Source organism: Oculina patagonica, chromosome 11, assembly GCF_052425735.1.
Source record: "Oculina patagonica isolate OP01 chromosome 11, crgOcupat, whole genome shotgun sequence".
NCBI classification, from domain to species: Eukaryota; Metazoa; Cnidaria; class Anthozoa; order Scleractinia; family Oculinidae; genus Oculina; species Oculina patagonica.
The window spans coordinates 20,195,662-20,221,645 of NC_135768.1; the positions used below are offsets into that span (position 1 = coordinate 20,195,662).

The 25,984-nt window shown below is 38.2% G+C and overlaps 3 protein-coding genes and 1 long non-coding RNA gene across 4 annotated transcripts in view; 2 read left to right on the forward strand and 2 right to left on the reverse strand.

The window, feature by feature from the left end:
* The window catches only part of LOC144629934 (inhibitor of growth protein 1-like), a 212,108-nt gene that overhangs the window by 149,615 nt on the left and 36,509 nt on the right, over positions 1-25,984 (reverse strand). The gene's annotated exons all lie outside the window — the stretch shown is intronic.
* The window catches only part of LOC144629939 (uncharacterized), a 168,501-nt gene that overhangs the window by 69,599 nt on the left and 72,918 nt on the right, over positions 1-25,984 (forward strand). The gene's annotated exons all lie outside the window — the stretch shown is intronic.
* The window catches only part of LOC144629931 (prolyl hydroxylase EGLN3-like), a 105,283-nt gene that overhangs the window by 65,537 nt on the left and 13,762 nt on the right, over positions 1-25,984 (forward strand). The gene's annotated exons all lie outside the window — the stretch shown is intronic.
* On the reverse strand, positions 1,666-24,577 carry LOC144629933 (kelch domain-containing protein 3-like). The gene is made up of 12 exons (XM_078488189.1): positions 24,301-24,577; positions 22,143-22,310; positions 20,822-20,937; positions 20,110-20,181; positions 16,719-16,794; positions 15,442-15,510; positions 7,312-7,380; positions 4,409-4,495; positions 4,019-4,127; positions 3,287-3,360; positions 2,414-2,492; positions 1,666-2,165 (listed from the first exon to the last, which is right to left on the reverse strand). Exons 1-12 carry the CDS (start codon positions 24,458-24,460, stop codon positions 2,108-2,110), a joined length of 1,137 nt encoding a protein of 378 aa, XP_078344315.1. The 5' UTR covers positions 24,461-24,577; the 3' UTR covers positions 1,666-2,107.

The following is a 25,984-nucleotide window of genomic DNA, read 5'->3' on the forward strand; positions in this document are numbered from 1 at the left end:
TTTGTTCATAGCAATAAATTAATTAAGTTATTTAAAAAAAAAAAAAAAAAAAAAAAAAAAAAAAAAAACAGAAAAAATCTCGTTACGCCGATTCTCGTTTTGCCGTTACCCTGTTTCTCGTTCCGCCATTACACCGTTTACTTACAACCGGATCTGACTTTATAGATGGCGGATTTGACTTTAAATAGTGGATCTGCCTGATCTAACAACTCAACAACTCGGAGGTCAGCGGAAATCAAGCGAAGGCAGAAGTCTGAAGTCTGAAGTCTGAAGTCTGAAGTCTGAAGTCTGAAGTCTGAAGTTTGAAGATTGAAGTCTGAAATGTGATGTCCCTCCTCGGCTTTCGTAATACATTGTTAAATTATACAACTCGAAAGCAAAATTTGAAAAATGAAACTAAAAAAGAAACAATAACCATTTCTGGTCATTCCCGTCTCCAGAGCCTTGTCTATTTTTTGGGGTCACGTGGCCAGCCTGACTTTAAAGAAAAAAATGAGGGGCTCTGGAAACGAGAATGCATATTTCCTTGTATAATAACCGGGACAATTATTTTCGGGGGCCATTATTTGAGGAACAGGTATTATTCGAGAAAATATGAAACTGAAGTCATGTGAGCAAAACAAAAACATATTTCCTTACAAAATTTGTTTACAAATATTCTGTATAACTTAGTTAAGAAATAATATCTACCGAACAATGTACATGTTAACAAATTAAAGAATTATAAATTGAATTTTATAAAAGCCGTTGATTTATTAACCCACCAATTAAATTCCCCCATTACGATTTTAAGATATATTACAATTCATTTATAATTTAGGGCACACACAGGCATATAAACATAAAAATTTTCTTTTGAGAGGTACAAGTATGCGTTCCAATTTGGAATATTATATAGTACATGTACATCTGTTTAACAGTTTAACTCACTGCATATAGGGTAATTTAGAAATATCTTATATAAAAAATTTACTATCTGAGTAAAGTGCGTATTGTGCCTGTAGAATGTAATTGCTTTTAGTAAAAAGATAAGTCGAGGCCTAATATATGTGGAATTCATTCCCATCAACTATCCAAAGAAAGCTACCATTTTCTTGTTTCTTACATTTCCCGCTATAAACTCCAACCTAAAACATAACATTTCGCCCTCTGACTGAGCTACAAATTCTACCCAAATATCTATAGTAATGGAAACCTAAACGCCCTGATTTAATAACCATTATTTGTGAATCCTACAAGGTACTAAATGCCTACAAATCGAAGAAGTTTATATTAAATGCACGCCACCATCTTGGATTTGAGGACGTCATCGGCTGGGCACTCAGTGATGACGTCATTAAATCAAACATGGCGCTAAGCGCTATTCCTAAATGAAAGAAAGGATGGAAACCACGAGTCATGAAGGCAGCGGTAGCGACCATGAAAGTTGCTGTCTTTCAAGATTTGGGATATTGAGTTAGAAACTAACGTCGAATTAAACAACCAAGAGTTCGCTCTACTACGCGTTTAGGAATGTATGTGAAAAGCAAAGTTGATTCTAAATTTCATTTATATTTGCATAGGGGATCTGTTCCCTCAGTGCATTGTATAAGTTATCCCATTACTGTAGGTTATAAAATTAATGTGTGTGACCAGGACATGACTCAGTGTTCCCTCGTGGACCAGGACCATGTCCCTTATGGGAAGTGCCCCATAATGAGGCTCTGTGAGGTTGGAACCACAACCCAGTGTCCCCTTACAGGAGTAGTTCCCTTAGTGAGGTTACAAATACAGTGTTTGTGTGAGGCCCTTTCGAAAAGTATCCCAACGATGTTCTGCTGTACAACAAATAAGTTATCTATAAACCTCTTGTTAAAATATCTATAAACCTAGCTATTAACGATCAACATTAATGCAAAAGATAGCGCTTTCCATTCACACATTTATCAAGCGCTGAAACCACATTTCTACTACCCCTACTGCCACATGTAGCGCACTACGCTGAACGGACAGTAACGTTCACGCGAAATATCGCTCACGCACCACACGCTTGTTCACGTGCAGTTCGTGATCACAGAAAGTTTCCGTGGTGGATTCTCGATCAATGAGCTTGTCTTGTGTGATTGGTTTATCCTTGAGATGATCTCACAGAACTCCTGCCGGCTTCCATGATACTAAGCTCCATTCTAGAATAGAAAACAGTTAACAATTTATCACACTTGAGTTCGAATGCTGCTCTCATTTCCGACAGTTGATGTGGGAGCTTTAAAACGATGTAAAGTAAAGCCTGCTGTCGAGCCAAGTGGCTCACCAGGCCGGAGCTTATCCCGGTTTCTGTAGCATTAAGCGACTAGCAGTATTTCTACTCCCCCTGGATGGGCTGCTAGAAGGATTACGAACATGAAATTTTTCAATAAATTTATTGTGTTCTTACTTGAGTACTTTGGGTAGTGGTGTCTGATCCAGTTTGTACTGAATAACAGCAAGTTTACACAATGTCCGAAGAGATGGCTCTGCAAAGTAACAAATACACCTAGTAATGGATAATTTATCACCAATGCACAGCAATGCAATGGAATGCACTGCATTGCATAGAATACTAACTCAAAAACTTCTAAAAAAGGGAATTTCTTTGAATACTATACGGTACATGTATTTGTATGCGCAGTTAAACTTAAGATAGAAATTCATCAAATCTACATGTAGGAAGCAGAGGTGCCCAATGACTCATCGGTGTTGTGCTTATCCCGGTTTCTGTAGCATAAAGTGGCTAGGAGTATTTCTACTCCCACCTGGATGGGATGCTAGTCCATCGCAGGGTTACCCCCAGCATTTTTTGTCAGGATGTCTTGACAGTTTACCGTTATTCGTTTATATCCCTGAACGACTCTACTCAAGATGGGAGATCTCGAATCCAGCAAACTAACCATAACATTAGGCCAATGTGCTACCACAAAGAGCAAAAATGGACATTAATCTAATCAATTGGGAGATCTAGCAGCCATGGATCGTGCCCTGGGGTCATTGTGTTGTGCAAAACACTTTACTCTCACAATGCCTCTCTCAACCCAGGTATAATAGGTACTGGCAAATTAAATGCTGTTGGTGGGGGTTGGCTAACCCAGCATTGGACCAGCATCTCAGGTGGGACGGGAGGATTAGAAACACTCCTAGTTGCTTCATGCTACCATGACTAGAGTTAAGTACTAGTGCTGGTCGAAGGAGCCACTAGGCTCGAACACTGACTTAACCTTTTCTATTCTAATTACATTTATTATTAGGCTAATTAAATGGTATCTCTACTTACCAAGATCTAAGATGTACAGATCAGAATGGTCCTGAAGGTTGTACTCATCTTCCATCGGAGCTCCAGCTACAGGACTTACCATAATAAATAATAATACTAAATGAGTGCAGAAGTCTGGAGAGGACACGCAACTGACCTACTAACATAGTTACAGGATCTCCGACATAAATGAAAGTTTGAGAAGAACTGAACCGAGTGTAAAAAATATCGAAGAAGACTTAAGGAGAGTATTGCTTTTTTGCCATGTGACAATAGACTAGGACAGGCTTCATGAAAAATGGAATATTGTTTGAAACAAGGAACATCTTTACACCAAGTTTGAAGGAGTATCATTCAAGCGTAGAAAATTTGTATACATCGGATTAAAGAATCGTTGACCCATGAAAAGCGTAAACCATAAACGATGAGACCCAAATCTGTGACAGAATAAACACGATAAGACAAATTGCATAAATTATGCGTTTAAGGCTCTCAAAGAAGAACAATATCTTGATTATCAATGAAAGGAGTATTACCTAGCTTATCAAGGCTGTCTACTCAGAATACCATTGGGTCATATTGTTCATGGTTTATGCTTTTTACCTGGTCAATGTTAATCCTTCAATTAGGTGCACATGTATTTACATGTAGTGATGTTCAAAGCCTTTAAACTAAAGGTATCCATTCTTCTCTAATTACATGTTTAATGTAGCATTCAGGCTTGTTTCAGTCACACATCAAGAGCAGACCTACCTTGTGCCGCCAAATATCATCAGCTTTGTTCCTATAAGACAACAGCAGTGTCTTCTTCGCGGACATGGGCCGTGACCTGAGATATCCAACTTTGTCCAAACATTGGTATCTACAAAAACAACAGTGCAAATACACAATCAGTTGATCGGCAAAATAAACAAGCATTTCTCTTGGTATGAGAGACAACTGAGTCGAAACTGAGATTTACCCAAAAGTTCCAAACTAATGACGTAACTCTACAGAAATCCGTGACGGGTCTATTAAAGGTTGTTACTTGCACGCAAAAATTCAAACTTGAACAACAAGCAATCAAAGACACCGCCCAGATCTCTGTCAATACAGAATTTTTCAAGATTGTTTACAAAGTGTTCAGTGTTGGATAAAACTTACCTGTATCTAGACTATACACCTCTCCATGATGCTTCCTTTCGAGTCCATTGTAACCACCGAACACGTAAATGTGCTTTCCATAAGAAACTGTAAAGCAAGTACAGATCACAAAAAACAGTGCAATCTTTAAGGGCTGATTTACCTGGTATGACTTTGTTGCATGCAACAAGCTTACGACAGGCCTATGACATGACTTAGGACCAGTCACATGTGTGCGCGTCTGTCCTAAGGATGTGGTGGGTTGACTTACACAACACAATTAGTGTTGTAGTCAAGGCGTAAGCACGTCGCATGCAATAATCATAGATAAAATCGTACCATCTAACTTGCCCCTAACAAAGCTGTCATAGTAATAACTACTATTACATGCAACTGATACATTAGAGGTCTTGTGATATACTCATAGCGATATTTTTACAGGAAAGTGACCTGAAGTTTTCGTTACAGGGCTTGAAATAATTTTCGAAGAGTCTCCGGACACGATGACCGGCCAAATTCATTTAAGCTCGGTCATACCTCGTTTCTGCTCGGACAAGATTGCAACATGTAATTTTCTATTAATTATTAAATATATTTAAAAATATAACACCCCCTACCTTAAGAAATAACATTCCCTTATTGAATTCTTTTTTACTACAAGTAACGACACTGTTGACTGTTGAAGTTAGATTGCCGTCCGGACTCTATTTTTTGCTGATTGAATGAATTGTCCGTTATATAATTTATGATGTTGCTTACCTCAGTTCGGAACCGTATGGTCCACGTTCTTTAAAAAAGGTTTTAAAAAGTTTTAAAATTCCCTTTATCAATAGTTCTTATTTTTCAATTCTATTTTCGCTTGCTTTTATGACGAGAAAACTTTTTCGTGCAGAATATAATTTAAGCAAATATTTTCACGTCTATAAATGTTGCAAGCAGTTTCATGAAAAACCGTTTTGTTTTCATGAATGAGAACCACTTTCAAAAAGTAAATACATGGAAAATAGCAATCAAATCAGAATTCAAAATTATTAAAGAGAGTTTGCATTCTAATGTCTCGGCTACGTCTTTTTTGCAAGTTCCAATTTATGCAAATTTCGTGTGAAATGTAATTTGACTCCACACTGTCTCGTTTTTCATGTTCATGAATGGTGAAAACAAAATTCTTTCTCCGGCTCTTTATTAAATAAAAGTTGTATTTTCGTGGATGAAAACCTGTTTCACTTGAATAGAAAAATCAATTGCTGATTGCAATCTTGTTTGATTTTCCAAGTTTTCGAAGTGTTTTTTGTTGAGTAAATGAATAATGTGATTTTGCAGGTTTCTTCTTCTGTTTCTTCAACATTGGCCTGTTTTGTTTTCTAATCATCATTTTCAATGATTTTTACAGAACCCGTGGTGCCCTTTTTGGAACTTTAAGTTTTGCAAAAATCTATTTAATGTACCACTTCCGGATTGTTCTCATCGAGAGATGTAGATTTCACGTTGCGTTTCCCAGCGATTATTAAAATAAACAAGCAGCTAGAAGAACATTTTCAATGGCTTTATACTTGAAAAGAGGAAGTGTATTCCCTCGCACTATAAAACACTAATTCTAAACTTGCGACTGCAAAGAAAGTTTTAGTCGGCAAAGGAAAGAATTTAGTTGCAAATGCGACCGTATCGGTCGCAATATCGAGCCCTGAATCAATTATTTTATAAATAATGCAAAGAAGTAAAAGATTGTTTTAATCATAGTTCATTTAAATTGTACTTTCATATTCCGGGCTCCGGAACTAAATTAATAGTTTGTTTCTGTGCAGGAGAAAACGGACAATTTTGGGGAAATATTTTAAATTTGAGACCGTAATACGCGATTGTAAACAACCGTTTAATTCGATCAGTTCTAGTTCATTTTTTGGTCGGAAGTTCCACAATAATTATAGCGAGGTGTATACACTAACAGAAAGTACACAACAGCATAGAAAATTAAGTTTGTTTCAATATTATTATTATTATCGACTTGACACCGGACAACATGACCGGCAAGGCGAACGTTTGACCGGTCAAGTCCCCAATCAGGCCGGACATTGTCCGTTGACCGGCCGTTATTTCAAGCCCTGCGTTAGCTACAATGTTGGGAAACTTTCAAAATGGTTCATTTAACACACCTCTCATACAGCAAGTGTACCCCTGTTCTAAAAACAAGCGTGCACTTACTATTATGAGATATGCATCTGAGCACTTGAAGGAACACTCTGTTTGTAACTTTCAACATGCAGACACCTCTCACTTAAACAAGGTCCTACAGGACAATGTCTGGGGGTTAAGAATAGTTGACCACAAGGAAAACTGCTACCTTTGATCCTGTAAGTCCACTGTAACTGCAGCTAAAACTCTGTTAAATCTGTTTCTGTTTCCTAACTACTTACTTCCTGCATGACTGCCTGCTTGCCTGACTGACGACCATTCACTGACTGACTGACTGACTGACTGACTAATATATATTTATTGCCCCTTACTCTCCAAAGGGAGGTTTTGGTCTATTGCGGAGGCACTGGTATTGTCCTTTGTGACTGGCGAGACTGATTGCTTTGGTTTTATGGCAATCATTTGTAAACCATCACTACATTATTAAATTGACTGTATATTACATTACTTATATTACTCTAGCACTAAATCTATTTATCCTCTGGCACCTTTATCCAGCTGGTATGGTTGGTACTACAGGTTAGAAGGAGTACACTGCACATGAACATGTAACATGTTTTGAACAAAAGAAAAATACAACACAGTGATGCTGGGGGGCACTTTAACACAGACCTCTGGATCTTGAGTCCAGCGCAATAACCATAAGGGCATCACATTGTCCTCCATACACAAATTTATGTACAATGTCAATAAGCTTTTGAAATAGGGTGATACACATGTCAACAATGACTAACCTGCAGAGTGGCTGCGTCGCCCAACAGGCTCATCTCCTGATGTTTTCAGCTTAAACCAACAGTTTTTAACTACAAGTAGAAACCAAGATACCAATTTTGTACAAGTTCACAATTCACCATTATAGCAGACTCCTGATTACCAAACCTCCAAGGGAAACGAAAATTGCTTTGAGAAATTGGGAGGTTGGAAAATCAGGGGGTAAAATTACAGAGAAGTTCTAGCCAAGGGAGACAAAAATTGGTTCCAGAAATCGGGAGTTTGGTAGGAAAAATTGGGATTCTACTGTATTTTGTGTTAAGAGCGATATAAATCATGGTTTACAATCCCAATTACTGTGAAGCCCACAAAATGAGTGAAACTTTTTTTAAAACAAGCTTTGCATTACCCCCAAGTAGCATATCATGTCCTTGAAAAAGGGCTCATTCCCTAGCAAATGTATGCAAATGAGGAAAAGGAAGCTTCTGATTGGTCAATTGGGTTGTAAATGGCATCAGCGACATCACACATCAAAAACCCAGCAAAAGTTGAGACTGTTGAAGTGTATGTTGCAGAACCAAGTTGTGTGCCCCTGTTGGTCGCTAAGTTGAGTTGTCAGTTCCAGGTTGTGCTTGGGCAAGGAAGTGGAATTTGAGAAGAGTTTTCTTTTTTATTTTATTTACTTATTTATTTGCTTTATTATAATTTTTTTGTGGGCCTGTGCAGGAGTCTCTGGTAAATTTTATGTGAAAGGGGTTTCAAGAAGCACGCAGCACATTACCGCTCAAAATTTCGAGAACAAATGCCATGAATGCGTTATGCATTAAATATGACAGGTTCCAGATCGAAAGTGAAGTGCTGCCACTTCCTGTACCTTTTGACCCGGGTTTCTGCCCCTTTCTCAGAGGTTCCTGTGTCTTTGAGTCCTATTGCAAAATCTAACACAATGTTGTGAAGTTGTTTGCCTTTTCCAGTTAATACCGGTTCACACCCATTTCAAAATCCTGCTTCCCACTTCCCTTCTCCTCCCACCTCCCATATCCTTCCCTCCCCCTATTCTCTGGGATCCCGCCCCATCCCCCACTAAGTTGTAAGGGTCTAAGGCTGTCTAAAAACTGAGAACCAAGCAAAAAAAAAAAAACTTCAAGGTACACAATGTAGAACATTTTAGATAGAGAATAATTTACGGTATTAACATTTGCACGGAAAGAAATTGTTATTCGCAATTTAAAAAATGAGTCACTGACCATCACAGAGCAAGAAGTCAGTAAAGGCCAATTTACATGGCAGAAAAGTTGTGGCACGGCTTGGATAAAATTGGTACGCGTACCAAACAAAATAGCACTGATACCCTGTTTACACTTCCTTTTTTCTACCGTTCTAAACTGCGTTAAAAATTTTGGTGCGGGTAAAAGGCTCAACACCTTGGCCAGCGTACACGATTCTGCCTTTGTGTACATGCTGCTATTTCATTTAAACATCACATACGAGTCTCGCATCTTTTTCGCCTTTCTCCCAGAAGACTAGAAAAGGGTGAAGGTATATGGTTCTCATTCTAATGGCAGCAGTGATGGCTTGTAACTCCCCTATAAACGACGGCGATTATTTTCATATTATTCTATTCTCCTCGCATTATTTGGATCAACTCCTTACATCATGCACTCCCAAGGCAGAATTTCAGCTTTCTTCTCTGGTCACTCACAATCATGAACTCAGGAGAAAGCTACCAAAGAATACTGCTGAAATTCACGCTAGTTCTCCATGAATGTTCATAAGATTTTCTTGGCAACTGTTCTTTCCTAAAATACATGTTTCACACACCGCCATGTCGATCGGGTGGAATTTTTGCAAACTTATTGAATGAAGTTTCATCAGAAAGGAGTTGGTTCAGAACGGCTAATCGTTTACATTACACATTTTGTTCAAACCGGGTTAGATTTTCAGGAGCACATACCAATTTTATCCGTGCTCGGACTAGCTCAAGACTATGTCTGAGCACGGGCAAAATTTTGGCTCGGCCCAAGTAAGGCAACGTTTTTTATACGAAAAATTAATCTGTGCCAAACCAAGCTCGAGAATTTCTTTCGTTCGCTTACATTAGATTGCACTGTTACAAAATTCCATGAATGAAGATCTCACAGAAACTGACTGCTCCCAGTCTGCTATAATGTAATTTGTGATAGTTCTAATTAACATAAATAATTACTATTTTGCCGACACGGACCAGAGAACTGGGTACGAGCGTAGCACGCGAGGACTTATGGTTGGCGTGTTTGAAATAGAGTTCGTTGAGAGACTTGTGACATTCTACGGTCAGCCTCTTTGGCCTACACTTTACTCCGTTAAGTTATATTTTTATTTTTTCGTTTTGTGAATATATTGTACTTTGATTATCTTTTTCTTTCATTATTCTGATATCATTGTTTTTTGTTTGTGTAAGCCTTAAAACCCCAAAAGCTGTGCCATAACATTGGTCGGGGGTACCAGTCCCTAATTTTTCCCATAGTGGTTTTTTGGGGTTTACGTGTCCGGCTGTGGTGCTTGTAGGTTATGTATGATTTTATCCATCCTGCTGTAATCTTATTCATGTGTCAATAAAATGTATCGTGGGCCCGGCTGACCAACGTGCCCATGCCTCATAGTCTTTGTATGTGTTCGGTTGTGTAGTGAAGGCAAAATTTTATTTTTTTGTAAACTCTTTCCCATCAAGCAAAAAAATGCAAATTTGACCACAATGCACATTGTATTTAATATCTCAAAATAGCAGGTATTTAAGGCAATGTAGACTGTAGTCTCATTTGAAAGGGGGCAAAATGGGCTTTTCAGAAAAAAATACATCTTATCATGGAAGTCCATTATATTTTGCAAAAAAAATTAATTAGCAGAAATCCGCATAAATTATTTACCATATTTGTCCAAAAGAATGTGTAATTGTACAAAGATGTTAAAAAGAAAGATGTTTCCCATCATATCAGCGAAATGCCCTGATAATCTCGCTATGACTTTTTGTGTTCGCCCATTTCCCCACGGCAACACAACATCTCCTTGGCGTGGGCAAAAATCGCTAAAAGAGCAGCTTTCCTCCAAAATTATCGCGCTTAGCCCTGTCATATTCGAATTCACTAATGTTGTCATAAAACAGGCAAAAAATCAGTCGTAAAAAGTCAACCTGAAGAGCAAATCTTTGCATTTCAAAAACATGCGATCAACCCACAGGTAGCCCAAGCTCCTAAAGGAGCCGTCAACATATAGACCACAAATGACATTGCGTAATAACGTTATTATAAAGGTTTGTATGGGAATATAACGATCGTAAAAAATAATTCAAAATAGAGGAAAAATATCCAATAAAATCGACTTACCTATCCTCTTCTGTGTACATCTTGTGTTTCTATGCCGTTTGGAGGCGATTTGAAGCCATTTCAGTGGGTTTTAGGTTCGCTGGTTTCCTCTCTATATATAATTATATATAGAGAGGAAACCAGCGAACCTAAAACCCACTGAAATGGCTTCAAATCGCCTCCAAACGGCATAGAAACACAAGATGTACACAGAAGAGGATAGGTAAGTCGATTTTATTGGATATTTTCCCTCTATTTTGAATTATTTTTTACGATCGTTATATTCCCATACAAACCCTTATAATAACGTTATTACGCAATGTCATTTGTGGTCTATATGTTGACGGCTCCTTTAGGAGCTTGGGCTACCTGTGATCAACCACGTCACTTGAAAGTCGCTGAATTCCTTTCGAAGGTTTACAGATTCTTCGCTCAAAAAGATAGAGATATCGGTCCAAATCGCTTTCCTTGTCACTTAAAATACCATGGGGCTGTTTTTCGTCGTCCAAATCATGTTGAGAAGTCTTCTGGAGGGAGAAATTCGACTTGCAGAAGGCCAAAAACGGACGCCATCTTCACAGTCAAAAAACATGTCGTGTAAGACATGTTCAAGTGTCTTAGCCCAACATCTTCCGGTACTCCAAATTTGGAAGAAACGGAAGTAACAATTTTTTGGCGAATTTTTCATTTTATGGTTTTCTATGTACCCCCAGAACTTGCCGGAAATGAATGAAAGCACTTATTATGACGGATCTCGGAAAGATTTCCCCCCCCCCCCCCCCCCCAACAAATAAAAAAGAAAACAATAACAAAAAAAGAAGGAAAAACAAAAAACAAACACAGAACCCAATCCATAACTCGTGGCCCATTGGCCCAAGTAAAAAAAATAAACATAGCCATTGTCAGTGTGCTGTTTTTTTTAAACATATGGAATTTCAGCCTCGTTTACAGCCAATCAAAATACGCCACATCGGGAGATATCACTTCATTGTACTCATTGTTTTTATCCGAGGCGAAGTGCAAGTCAGGCTGTGCCCCGTAGCTGTGAGATTCAGACTAAAGAACTGAAGTGAAAGAAGTTACCATGTTTCTGATATTCGTGCAGCTAATCCTTTTTGCCAGCACTGCCAAGTCTCAATGTAGCGATGGCGCTGCCTCGACATCGCTGGAAGGGTCTGGCCCACAAGTCGTAACAGACGTAATAAAGTGCGTCGAAAATGCACTGGGCACAACAGAGGGGCTGCTAGAAAGAACCGCTTTGGTTGAGTCAAACTTGGGTCGTTATCCCAATACATATGGTCCCGGATACCACGGAGGCATTTGGCAAGTTGATTTGGCTGGTTTTCGTGATACGCAAGATACAACGAGTCATCCAAATTTACAACAAGCCTTTGAGTTGATCAGACAGAAATTGGGAATAGACTGGACTAAGGTCAAGTATAGTGAGTTGCGCAAGCCATTGTATTCAGCAATAGCCGCAAGATTGAAGTACCGGAATGTGCCAAGTCCGATCCCGGATAGTGTTTCAGGACAAGGAAATTATTGGAAAGCAAATTACAACTCAATTCAGGGAAAAGAAACGGTTGCAAAGTTTATCCAAGCGGTGAACACGTACCATGGAAATGCAATAAGGACAAGAGAAAAAAGGAACACGATGAGGGGAGAGAGAATTTTTAAGAAAAAGGGAGCACAATGCCACGATATTAAACTACCGCATAAATGGGGTCCATCACTTTCTGGAATATGTGGGCGAAAAGCTGGTACGGCAAGTAACTTTGTTTATTCACAGGCAATGAAAAACTCAGGCATAATATGGGACAAGCAAACTTTGGATAGTTTTCTGAAAAATCCAAAAAAGGTTATTCCCGGCACCAAGATGGTTTTTGCAGGAATAAAGAAAGCCAAAGATCGCAAAGACCTTATCGAGTATTTGTGTTCTCTTAAATAAAGTATCTGCCATTGTCATGAAGCTGCGGTTTTCCTTGCTTTAACCAAGACTGCCATTGGCAGGTTAAAGATTAAATTACTTTTAGTCTTACTTTTAGTCGCATGCATCAATTATTTTTTTAGCCATTCGAAGTGATAAAGATTTTATACAAGTGTGACAATTTGGTTCCTAATTGCAATTTACATCGTATTTCCTATAATCAAAAATATTTTAACAGAAATGATGCAGTTATAGGTTTAACTATTCATACCATTACTGACTCGATCGTGTGGTATTTCCAACTTTCCTAGATTCCACAAAACATTAAAGCTCGCTGGAACTTTTAAACGATATTTTTGAAAATTGATATACTTTTGCTAAGCCAGTCCAAAGTTGACAAAATATCAAGTCAACCATTTTTTCGTGTCAAGTTATATTTACATAAATCAAATCTCTCATATTCATGTCATTTTCTTTTTCATATATCAATATCAAAACAATTGCATTCTGTATCAAGGTGAATTTTGTTATGCCAAGCGATATTTTTATATGCCAAATTAATCATGTGAAGTGGTGCAATTTGTCATGCATGTTTTTTTGACATCAAGAAAGGGGAGATGAGAGTTTGATCAGAAATTGCAAGTAGGGTCACTAAAGTAGTGATGGCTAATTAAAAAACGTTCTAAAGTTGCACTTTTTCTTCGATAATCAAGGCCTTCTGGCTCAAAACAAATAATATTTGAATGTCTGTTCATAGACACTTGTGAGCTTTCACTCAGAAGTTGCCGTGAGCACCTTCCGGTCTGGAAACCAATAAACATTACTACATTATACATTACTACATTAAGGACACTGTACTGTAGTCTTATCAGGCCTTTACTGGAATATTCCAGTGAAACCAGGAACCCCCAAACTCAATGTAATATTAATACTTTGGAAGCTGTTCAGAGAAGGGCAACTAAGTTTATTCTCAGGTCTGGCCATGATAATTATACCAGATTATGTAAGCTAAATTTACAAAGTTTAGCTGCATTGAGAGGAGATTTGTTAGAGATGTTGTAATTTTATATAATCTAATAAATGGTCAGTACAATATTGATTTTTCAGATAAGATTGTCTTTTGCAGGGACCATAACGTAAGTTAAAGCCTAAGGAATAATGACTCGTTAGATCTGGCGCATACAGTAGAACTAACGTTTTTAAGAACAGTTTTTTCAATCGTATAATTAATGGAACAGTTTGTCGGATTATGTTAGGGAGGCACCCAGCGTGTCTGAGTATTCAGAGTTTTACTCAGAGTTCGAGTATTTTTAAACACTACCTATGGCTATTAATTTTTAGAAAAATATTTCATATGTTTTTATAGTTATTTCTTTTAGTTAGGTTTGATGGTTATTAGTTCTATATTAGATGTTGGGGTGCATCCCTGGCATAGTGCCCCGGGGGGCGCTTTCTGGATTTTTCTCTCTCCACCTGTCTGTAAGTTGGAGTGAAAGTAAATAAACTAATATACCAGTGCACTGAGAGTGCAAGAAATATGATGGCAGTTATCAGTGCCAGAAAGGCCATAAGGTTCATAAAACATAACTCGAGTGCTCTCTTGGTCCTGTCTGTTTAACTTTGGATTTATTCTTAAAGGATCTTAGTCAGCCTCTGCCATTTTCCCTGCCATCTAAATTCGGATATTTCGCATGTTGAAAAGAAATCCTCGTCCATCCTTGTGCATTTGATTTACTAAGGTCTTAAACTGCCACAAATTGCTTTTTAAAATAATCGGTGCTTATTTGTGTTCTACGACTATTATTCTTTTGTTTGTTTGGAGTGAAATTTATCAGTTGAACTTGAAGGATCCTAGTCAGCCTCCGCCATTTTCGATGCCATCAAAACTATGAAAACTGTACGGCGGAGCGAAATCTTAGTGCACTTGAGGTCTTTTTAATTACTTTTAGCAGTTTCACAGTAATCTTTTTTCCTTTAGACATGCTCCGCGAAAATAAAGTACCGAAATTCTCGTATGTAAACAAAAACAAAGGCGTGGCTGATGAGGGTCCTTTAACTGGTGGTTTTACGGCTCCATACCCTTCTCACTTCATACACTTGCTTTTCTTCACTTTCCCTCTTCTTCCTCCTATAATACTCTAGATATTCTTCACCCTCTTATCCGATCTCTATTCTCTTCCTGATACTCTCTTCTCTGTTCCTTCAACCTCTCCCGATTCCTTCTTCATTAACGCCTATTCTCCTCTCTTATTTCCTCCAAATGATTCTTCCTATATCTCCTCTTATTTTATCTCTTATCTTAAATCTTCTCTTCTTCCCCTTTTTTCCCTTTTTCACATTAATTAAAAAAATATTTGCTTCCCTTCCTCTTTCTGGTTCTTGCTCACTTTCACATTTTGCAACATTTCCTGTGCACTATTCTTAAACCACTTTAAACCAGTTAAGCTAATTCTGAATCCCCAACCCTAACACCAGGGGCACCCTCCCCAACCAACCAGCACCCCAGCACTCGCCACTACCCTGGGCACCCTTCTCAACCAATCACAACACACACATGCCCAAGGGGTACACGCTACAACCAATCACAACCACTTGAGCCTGCAACACTTCAGCCGACTCAATGTTTGCCAGGTTTTTGAATGACAGGCTGGCGTCAGCAGTCCAATGGACCAATCAGAAGCCTCCATTTGCTCATAGGCATAAATTTGTCGGTAAATGAGGCACTTTTGGGAACATGTTCTACTACACCCTAACCCCCACAACACAAATGCCTGCCTCTTAACCAAATACCCTTTGAAATTTCAGAAACTTTTAGTAATGGGGATGGATGTTTTTTGGAACCACGCAACATTACATGAAGGTTATACTAAAAATACTAAATTTACCTGTGTCAAATACTCTAACTGAATTGGAATAAACTTCCTGTCCTGAATGATATTGTCCCATTGTGTCTCCTACAAAACAACAACAGAAATTCAAGTTTATTTTAAGACAGAGACACAGGGGTTTCAAAATGTTTTCAAGTAGGCATTGGAAACTGGAAGAGCAGGCGGCTGTGATGCCAAGCTTGTTTGTTGTGTGCTGATTGCTATGGCCAATTGCTGTCAAGTAGACAGTGGAACTCCGGTAGTCACTAGCTTCTTTCGAAAACCCTGGAAACTCACTATGCCACAAGTCGCTACAAGGGACAAATTGCTGCAACAATTTGCCTCACATGACATGTTGAATTGTTCTGAAAATCTTTGTTGCCCTGACAGAATTTTGTTGGTGCAATCAGTTGCATGAATTCAAAAATGAGTGAAAGCAGTGTTTTTGCTACATGTGTGGTGCGGTGTATATGTACATGTTCATAATAATAACAGTAACCTTTATTTACCCTCGGCAGTATTTATAGCACAAAGGCTTGTGGGGCCGAGCAAATGACAGAAACAAATAAATCAAATAAACATTACAACGTTAAGAATCCCAGATGGCCTGAGGCAAACCAGCTGGCTATTTACAAGCATGGTCGAGAATCTGAACTTGGGACTACCAAGAACAAAACCAGCTAGTGGCTTGGGCGGGACTTGAACCCGGGACGTAACTCCTAGAAATGTTCATAATGCCCAACAAACAGAAGAAACAAACATGTTACAAATTTTTTGTAACACAGTGGAACCCTGATATAACACATCACTTTGTAACATCCCCAGTATAACAAAATACTGATATTCATCAGTCTGGCCAAAGTAACTAACTGTATGGAACATGCAAGGAAGAAAACTGGGTATAACAAGACCCCATTATAACAAACACATTTTTCCGAGTCTCTAAGCACTTTGTTCTACCTGGATTTCACTGTATTAAAAAAAATATTGGGCAAAGCACTTTATTCTCAAAGTGTCTCTCTCTTAGTCTACCTGGGATTACACATGGGTAATGACAAATTCTTACCAACAGGTACATGTACATGTACAGTATATCTGACAAAATGCTTGGGGAATGGGAGGTGGGTAACCTGCAATGGACTGGCACCCCATCCAGGGGGAGTAGCAATACTCCTACAGAAACAGATGTTATTCCAGACTTTCACTTGTCTAATGTTTCTGTAAACATGTACATGTAACTGAGGAAACACATAAAATGTTATTTTATTAACACATTAACTAATTGGTAATCTTACCTCGTCCTCCAAATATGTACATGTTTGTGCCAACCGCAGTTGCAGAGTGGAAGTCTCTCCACTTGGCTGGTTTACCCTAAAAAAAATTAAACAAAATAATATTGTTACTGACTAGTTGCAGGAATCTGGCCCTATCCCCCACCCGGGGGCAAGGAACTAAGAAGAAGTTGCAGGAATATACATGTACAATATTATTTTACCAAGCACGATCCTGAGGAAATGTTTTGTGAAAAAGATCACGAGACTGAACATCTTGATACACCAACTTTATGCTGCGCTAATGATACTTTTGGCACTGAAATGTGGGGGGGGGGGGGGGCTGAGCCCCTCAATTTTTTTTTCCGGGATGGGCTACTGCCCCTTGCTCCGCTGCCTATGATGTAATTTTGGCATTGAAATGTACAGATAATTATCACAAGAAAAATGGAAAAGGAATTTAGTCTGATGATAGTCCCTGCAAACAAAGGAGCAATCATATTTTATTGCAGCCATAAAATCAAAGGCTCTATGAGCAAAGTCGTGAATGTGGTATATTATAAACTGATAGCCCAGAATTAGCCAAAATAAATTTGAAATGTCTGCTGACAAACGACAATGTTTGTAATTGTCTATGAAATCTGTTAAACGTACGTCATAGTTGAGTCATGTTTAAAATTCTAGCTGGTAAGTGATAAATAACCCCATATTCTAACTGAAAACTAACCATCCAATAGTCCATCGAGGCCTTTTAGCTAAGCAGCTAAGAAGTGAAGATTATTTCAGAGCTTAAAATAATTAATGCTGAGAGAGACACGTATAGTGGTAACAAGATATGAGGTACCTTAAGATGCTGCGAAGCTGGTAATGGAAAGAAGCTAGGGAATTTTTTTTCACCAAACTGTTTCACATTTGCTAAAGGGTTCTTTAGTTAATAACCAGGTAACTCAGCCATTTTATACAGGACAGTGGTATTATTCGACATACATTTTTCTCTGTTAAAGAATGGCAGACACTGTGACAGAAGGCAAATAATTAAAAGAAACTAACAGATGCCTCATACATGTGACTTCTAAGAATTGAAATTGGCAGGAAACAGTAAATTTAGAGGCCTGATACATGTAACAAATGAAAACTGCTACTTATTTCCTTTTCTGGTACCTTTACTTGCAACCAAAAAGTTTACTTTACCCCTTTACATGCCACGAAAATCATCAATGCATTTTAATCAGCCTTATTAATTCGTTTTTAAATAATCTCTATACATTGCCAGCCATTCTGCATAGATTTGGTGGCCATGTTGGATTAAAGGATCAGGGCCCGGTTGCATAAAAATACTTACGATTACAGGCGATTTTCTGCAACAGTTCTCTGCGTTCCGGTGAATGTTTTCAAAGCGTTTTGGTTTTTCCAGTGCTCCTTAGTACATTTTCTCCCGATTTATCCTTATAAGCACGGGAGAAAACCCCTCAGAGCACAGGGAATGGCTGCAGAAAATCTCACGTAATCTTAAGTATTTTTATGCAACCGGGCCCTGAACCTTAAAGCTTGTTTATCTTTTACTCTTTGTTTTTAGCAGTCAATAACAATAACTTCCAAATATTTTATTTTTCAAGCTGTACAGTCTGCTAAAAGTCAATTTATAGAGAGCAGTATTCACTGTTTGTGAAATGAGAGTAAATTTGAAATAAAATTATTTTTCTGATCATGTGTTTCATACAAGTTACTGCAGGATGTTCATTCCAGCCCACACCTCTTGACAGCCTAGCCCCATGCAGAGTTCAGTGATGTGCTGTATTGCAGGATATTGTTTTGGCGAATCTGTAAATTAATTCAAAATTCTATGTGCCTTGTTAAAATAAATCTGTAGGACAACATGTACAACAAACCATCTAAGTGTAAGCAATTTGTAATTTATCAACATGGCATGCAACCAGGTTCCTTTTCGGCTGAGATGACTGCATGCATTTATTTGGGGGGGGGGGGGGAGGCATAGGACATGTACAGAAATCAACCTTAAGGTTACTATTGTTATATTAGTGGCTATTACATTTTAGCGATTTTAGTGAGTTGGGCGAAAATCGCTAAATTTAGTACTTGCTAAAATTTGTCTTGGTCAAATTTCAAGTACCTCCCCGGTACCCCCTTCCCACCCTAATGGAACACAAAAATGGATACTGGTAACTTTGTTCTTTTAGGCAATGCAATTTATGTTCATTCAATGTCAAGATACGGTAGTTTTTTTCTTTTACTGAACATTTATTTTCATCTTAGCCATATGTTCATCACCGACCAGTAAAAGCTGGTTTACACGATATTACTATTTTTTGAAGTTTTTGGAAAATCCCTATATTAAATAGTCGCTAAATCTTGCTCAGAAAAAATCGCTTAAATTAATAGCCGCTAACAATAGTACTCTCTCAGTATTTCTTTGAATGTCTACCCCATAGCACTCAGTGGTTGTTGACAAAGCAAAAAATTACCTGAGTGCAATGATACACCCCTGGAGAACTACAATTACCACAGTTGAACTAATATGTCCCTTTTTTGACAGACCATGTGTATGAAGAAAAAATAATTGTAAGGGACTGATGCATAATACTGTGTTTACAAATGTAGTTTTGCCTTCAAAAGCAGAGCAAATTTATCATTCACATAAGGCTTGCTACCTAATGAGCTACGAATGCCAAAGGATTTTTTGATTTAAGTTTAAGTCACGAGATAGATGTACTTGGGAACTTCGTTAACGAGAGTGTGACAACGAATATATATAATATTACTAGGTACAAAAACTTGACGAACGTGCAAATGAATGATCGACCGAAAGACAAAGCAACTGCCAACTATAGATATCTCTAATTGTTTCGAAACGCATCAGTTTAATCTTGCTGAGTGAGACTAATTTGTAGCGGAAAATACAGCCTTATTTAGGGTGATTTATTACTTACCAACTATTTGATTGCATTTCAATTAAAGATAATTTCATATCCGCGGACTTTCAAAATAAGCTATCGATCGGCGTGCAAGTTTCTTGCTTCCTTGGCCATCCTTTCCGTTGCATTGTGTGTAAATGTGGATTCGAGCACTGGCCTCACTAGAAAAATTCCTTCCAGAAAGGAAAAAATATTCGTATTCTCCTGATGTACATCCACAAGTTCGCATTACAACTCGGGAAACCAGCCCTTGTCCACGTTCATCCGCCATTTTGAACTTAATTTAAACTTAATATAAAATTGCCAGGTTACCAAGCGAGTTTTACACCACCCAGCAAACCGCAATAAGTCGTTCATTGCATTCACGACTTAAAAAGGAATTTATGGCAAAAACCTGAGGGAGTAAAATGATAACTGCTCACTCACAACAAACCAACCAAATTTTGAAGAAAATCATTTAGCAGCAATCTTCAAATACTTACTGTTACTCTGGGTTTGTGCCATGTTAATGTTTGTGTGTCCAGATATTCAACAGAATTTGAAAAGCACTCCCCCTAAACAAAATCACAGATAATTGTAAGAAAAAAACATTTAGAATTTCCTTCACTAGAATCAACTAACAAACACAGTCGCCAACAACAGTAAATACCATTAATTTTACATTTACATGTACTTATTAGAGCAGTTTTCAATTGTAATGAGTGTCATAAAACCAAAAGCATAGTAATCACTCTGGCCAATCACAAAGAACACACACAGTAAACCAATCAAAACTTAAAGCAATACTTGTAGCCGGCACAAAGTGCGCGAAAACATGCACAAGCCGATTGGCTGAGAAAGAGGTGCAGGATTTTTAAACCAATCACTAAGCATAGCAACAGAAAACCAAAGCAAATGCAAATTTCTTTTGACACCCAACTGATAAACACTCTAAAAGATTTTTTATTGTGTTTTCTTAATATGTAAACTACACATCTTGTATACATGTTATTCATCTTCAAAAATAGCCAAATTTCCTCATTGAGTCAAGTCACACTTATGTACAAATGGAGCTAAACTAGGCTGTTATAAATCCTCCTAATTTGATTTTTAAAGTTGACGTAAGTGGCTGTACATGGCTGTACATTGTATGTATCAGACGTATTATTTGCCTACATGTACAACTTAAATCAAGATCCTAATATCAATATTTACCTCTTCTTCATATCCACCAAAGATATAAATCCTAGATTCAATAACACAAGCTGAATGGCCGTCTCTAGCAGCAGGAGGTTTTCCTTTCACTTTTGGTTTGGACCACGTTAAACTCTCTAACAACAGTGCAAAAATTATTATTAATAATGGTAATAGGACTGAGTGGAGTCCAATTCGGTCTGTAATCATACGAGTGGTTAGCAAAATCGGACGACCGCGTAGCGGGAGTCTGATTTGTTTAACCATGAGTACGATTACAGACAGAATTGGACGACATGAAGTCCTGTTACCAAATAATCAAAACTATGACAAAATTTGAGAAAGAAACTAACCTTCGGTTTGTTAAACGTCTTTATGAATACTGAAGAAAACAACAGTTTACTCAATAGAATGTACAACAACAGCGGGCACAAAATGATGCGTACTGTCCAATTACACAGGCATGACACGTACACTGTCCTATTACACTGTCCAATTACAAGCATGACGCGTACACTGTCCAATTAATGCTCAAATCGGGCTGCTGATAGCCAATCACGTTTGGGAGTTTTGTTATAGTTTTGATTAAATTCATAACAGGGTGCAATACAGTTTAATGTACATTCAAGGTTCAACATCTTTTCAGCTCTATTACTAGCTGCAAGGCTTGAACTGTTAAAATCTACTACATGTGGCCTGGGGTACTGATGTATTACTTTGTACAAGTACATCCATCATGTAACAATCACCAAGCAGAAACCATTTTTGTCTGTTTACAGACGAGCTTTGCTGGAGATTTCTAAATATTGGTAAGCTATCGGCTTGTGGACAATGTAGATATATATTCTGAATATAAAAAAATAAATAAAATAAAATAAAATAAATCGTCTTTATTTTACGAGAGTAGCACGTAACAGTCTTGCGACTGACAAACCTGTGGCCCTCGGATTCTCGATCGAATTGGAATTTAGAAGTGTTGATTTTTTTGGAAGGAGGAAAACCGGAGAACCCGGAGAAAAACCCTCAGAGCAAGGACGAGAACCAACAACAAACTCAACCCACATATGGCACCGGGCCGGAATCGAACCCGGGTCAAATTGGTGGGAGGCGAGCGCTCTCACCACTGCGCCATCCCTGTGTCGTACTCGCCAAACTGGGGGAGTGATCAGTGATTTGTACTTGCCCAACAGCTTTCACTATCACCTGGGTGAGTGGGCGAGCACCAATTTCCAACCCTGATGTATTTCAAAAAAATTATCGAAAACCAAAATAACTTTCTTGTGTTAAATAGGTCATACACACTGTGTTTGATACCGAGTCACTATCTAAGTTTATATCCTACCTGTATCAAAACAGTATAGAGTGTTACAAGCACCATGTGTGTCATTCCTGCCACCAAATATATACACCAAATCACCAATGGCTGATGCACTGTGACCGTACCTCATGTACGGAACACAGTCATTACGTGCACACGATGTGGGGGGAAGCTTGATCCATCGGCATGGAACTGTTAGAAATTTTATTAAAATTTCAGTCAAAATGGCTTGTGTTTCTGTTCATAACGAAGTAATCAATGGGCCCTTTCAAAGTTCCCTTTTGCCTCTGTTTCAAAACAAGTGTTTCTGCAAAACTTTTCATATGGAAATGAGTTTGATTTGATGAATAATTATGCACTCAGGTGAAACACATTTTCATATGAATAAGTTTGCATAAAGACTCGTTATGGCACCAAGACAAAAGGCAACTCAGAAATTGCCTTTTCATTAAACCTCAATGAAAACAGGGCCTTGAACAGTTACATTTCATTTTTGTTACAGTGTAAAGTTAAAAAGAAAATTGTTTTGCCCTGAAAGCTTTATTAAGCACCCCTCCCCTACCTTGTGAGTACACTGTAGGCTCACCTTTGGGTCAAACACACGAGTGGCAAAGCCGCATGAATGAGTTGGAGAGCAATGAGAGACAAACTTGCTGTCTCCCGCTGGATCGCTTTACTCACCTTCTTGTTCTCGCAGGTTCGCCACTCAATTTGTGTGAGCCTGCTCGCAAAATAACTCTCCCCATCACCCCTAGACAAAGTCTGTGTTTTAGGCTAGTGGTACATCAGGCTGGCACTAACGTGTATTTATTTCTGGTTTAAGTAGCATGAAGCACCTACATGACGGAGTACATAATTTACATTTCTACTTCCCCCAGGATGTGGTGCTTGTCCAATGCAGAGTTATCAGAAGGCAAATTAAATGCTGGGGATATTATCCTTAGCAGTTAATTTGCTGGTACCTATTTATACTCATTTAAGTGTCTTCCCCAGGAACACAACACAATGAACCTAGCAGATGCTTTTTTAGACTGAAAAAATGTCATGACTACAATGGTGAGACCACTGTACTGCTCTACCAATTGAGCTATGAAGTCTTCATACACTGGATGCAGGTCAATCGGGGGTTCTAACATCCCATATATAAAGTAGATAATATTGTGGTTCAATTTTACCCTGGGTACAAATTATTTGGTATTTTTTGGTAATATATGATAATAAATATAAAAGAAAAGAAAATACCTGATTGTACCAAGGGTAAAATTGAACCACAACAGATAAGATATGCGTAAAATTTCACTGAGCCTGAGGATGATCTAACTTCGGCAAATCTCAGCCTCATAGTTCTTACAAAAATGGTTCTTATAAAAAAAAGAGTATACACACACCAAAAATAACTTAAACATTTCTTATTTTGTTGTCACTTTTTATGGTAATATATTTTTATGTGCACCAGCTGAATATGATTAGAAATTTAGAAGACAGGCAATGAGGATAAACAAAATACTCAACTACTGTATGGTATTGTACAACTACAAATTCTCAAAACTAACAATAAAAGAAATATATGACTGCCAGTTAGGAGAATCTATAAGCTTGGACCTGAACGTTTAAAAATAACAAAACAACTGAGTTGATGCACGTCTGTATTTCACACGCAGTCATGAAATAAAACTATTATCGCCAGTGCACACAATAGTATCGAACTGTCTTGAACTGTGTAATTGATAGAGGCGAGCTTTATGTTGTATTCCCTCTAGTGAAGCATATGATATTATTTTTTGCACAAAAACAATGACAATCTACCCACGGGCTTGTGGCAACATGATTTATTCATCACAAATACACCGAAAATTAGAATCCGGCGTAAACAACCTCCGTGCATGTTTTTGAATCATGCGTATTAAAGTCTTATAGAAGCTTAAAAGCTTTAGAAACGGGGAGTTTGGGAGTTGAGTGCATTAAATCTGCAAATTAGCAGATTCCTTTTCCTTTGTCGACAAAACGAAGGCTGTGCAATATCTTCCACGCAACGAGGCGAAAAAACAAGGCATTTCCGGTGCGTAACTGTTTTTGACAAGCCTTCGAGAATGCATACACGTTCAAGCCTTCGATGCCGCGCGCTTTCGCAGAAATCCCACCCGCATTCCTACAAATTCAACCTCAATTTTCACAAACCTACCTGTATCGAAAACATGGACATCAATGTTAATGATTTGATTGTATTCTTCGCCTGTGCAGTAGCCTCCAAAGCTGAATATAAAGCGGTTTCGAATCGAGACTGCTGCATGATTCACTCGGCGAGGCCCTCCTTCAACTTCTTGAGTCCATCTTATGGCCATGACTAAACGATTGTAATCTTAAATTCTTTTCTATGAATGTTTAAAAACCGTACAATCTAAAATCACTTCAACTAATAAAAGAACCACTGTATGCTATGAGCAAGTGGACCTTGCAAAATTGAGAATTAATTTGAGAATATTATATGACATGACTGGTCAGCGGAGTAGGCTACATTGGCAATCAGTAGCTGATGTGTTATGTAAGATAAACACAAAGTGTCTCCAATTGTCAATACGTTATTTCATTCTCGACTCCAAGGGGTCGAGAATGTGCGTTATTCAACATTTTTTTAAGAACGCATTTATCGGTATTTTGTTCATATTTTGCTTTTTGGATCCAAACTAAAGTTGTGTCAGGTACAATGTAGGCGTGTTATCCATAGCAGACCGTTTACAAGGGCAGAACATGTCCATGGGCCTGGTATAGCGCTCAGCCAGGGTTACCCTACTGCCAGTAATTTTTACCCTTTCTCCTCGTTAACAGACCTAACACGGTGCACAGCAGCGCCAAGTTAGCTACATCATCACTGTACTTTGAGGTTGAGTAGAATAATTGTTCTGTTATACAATAACCGGTGTACAGCCAACTCTCACTATAACGGGCACCTTGGGTTTCCGCAATAGAGAAAGTCAGTAGTAGCGAGAGTTATTTTAAGTAATTCTTATTCGCCAGGATTTCAACTCCTGTCCGTAATAACGGGTTGTCCGTAATAGCCAGGTTGACTGGGAGTGGGAGTTGACTGTATCATAGCCTATCATGAGAAATACTATTCTTAAAAACAAAACCATACACAACTCTCTCATAACGGACACAATTGTAGGGCGGAAACCTCTATGGCGCACATGGCTAGCTGAAGACGGACACCTCTTTAGTATTAAAGGGCAGACACTCAAAGCAAAATTCTGGTTAAAAAAATACCTCGCCTTGCAAAGTAGGACGCAACCAACGTGAAGGGCGTTCTTCTGTATGCTTGTGAAACGAACCTCATCATCATCATCATCATCATCATCATCATCATTTATTAGTCACTTTAGAATTGACAGTTGTCAGCAATAACTATGGTAGATAGGGCAAGGAGACCTCCAAGAAACAACCAGCTTATAGGGGAGGCCACCTCGGTTAGCAATATGTTAGTAATTTAGTTGTGGATGTGCAGACTCATTTTAAAAAAAATAATTATTTTTTTTCTTAAAAGTAGAAAAGCTGGGGGTCACCTGACTCGTTTTTGAGTTATAAATACTTAATTAAAGCTAAAATTAAGGGTGTTTTTAACTGGTTATACCGTTGTTATGCTTACAAGTGACATCAAGAAAATAATCACAACTTGTTTGCCAACGACTGGGCATTTGCTTGATCCCATTTTTGTAGCAGGAACTGATAAATGTTTGTAGCACTGACCCATCAAAGTATATCAGAGCTGGAAAGTGCTGAAACCTGTTTTGAGCCTCCGTTAAGGGTCGTTTAGCATATAAAATAAGCCCAGGGCTTACGGTAGATAAAGCGCCCTAATTTTACATGTGTCA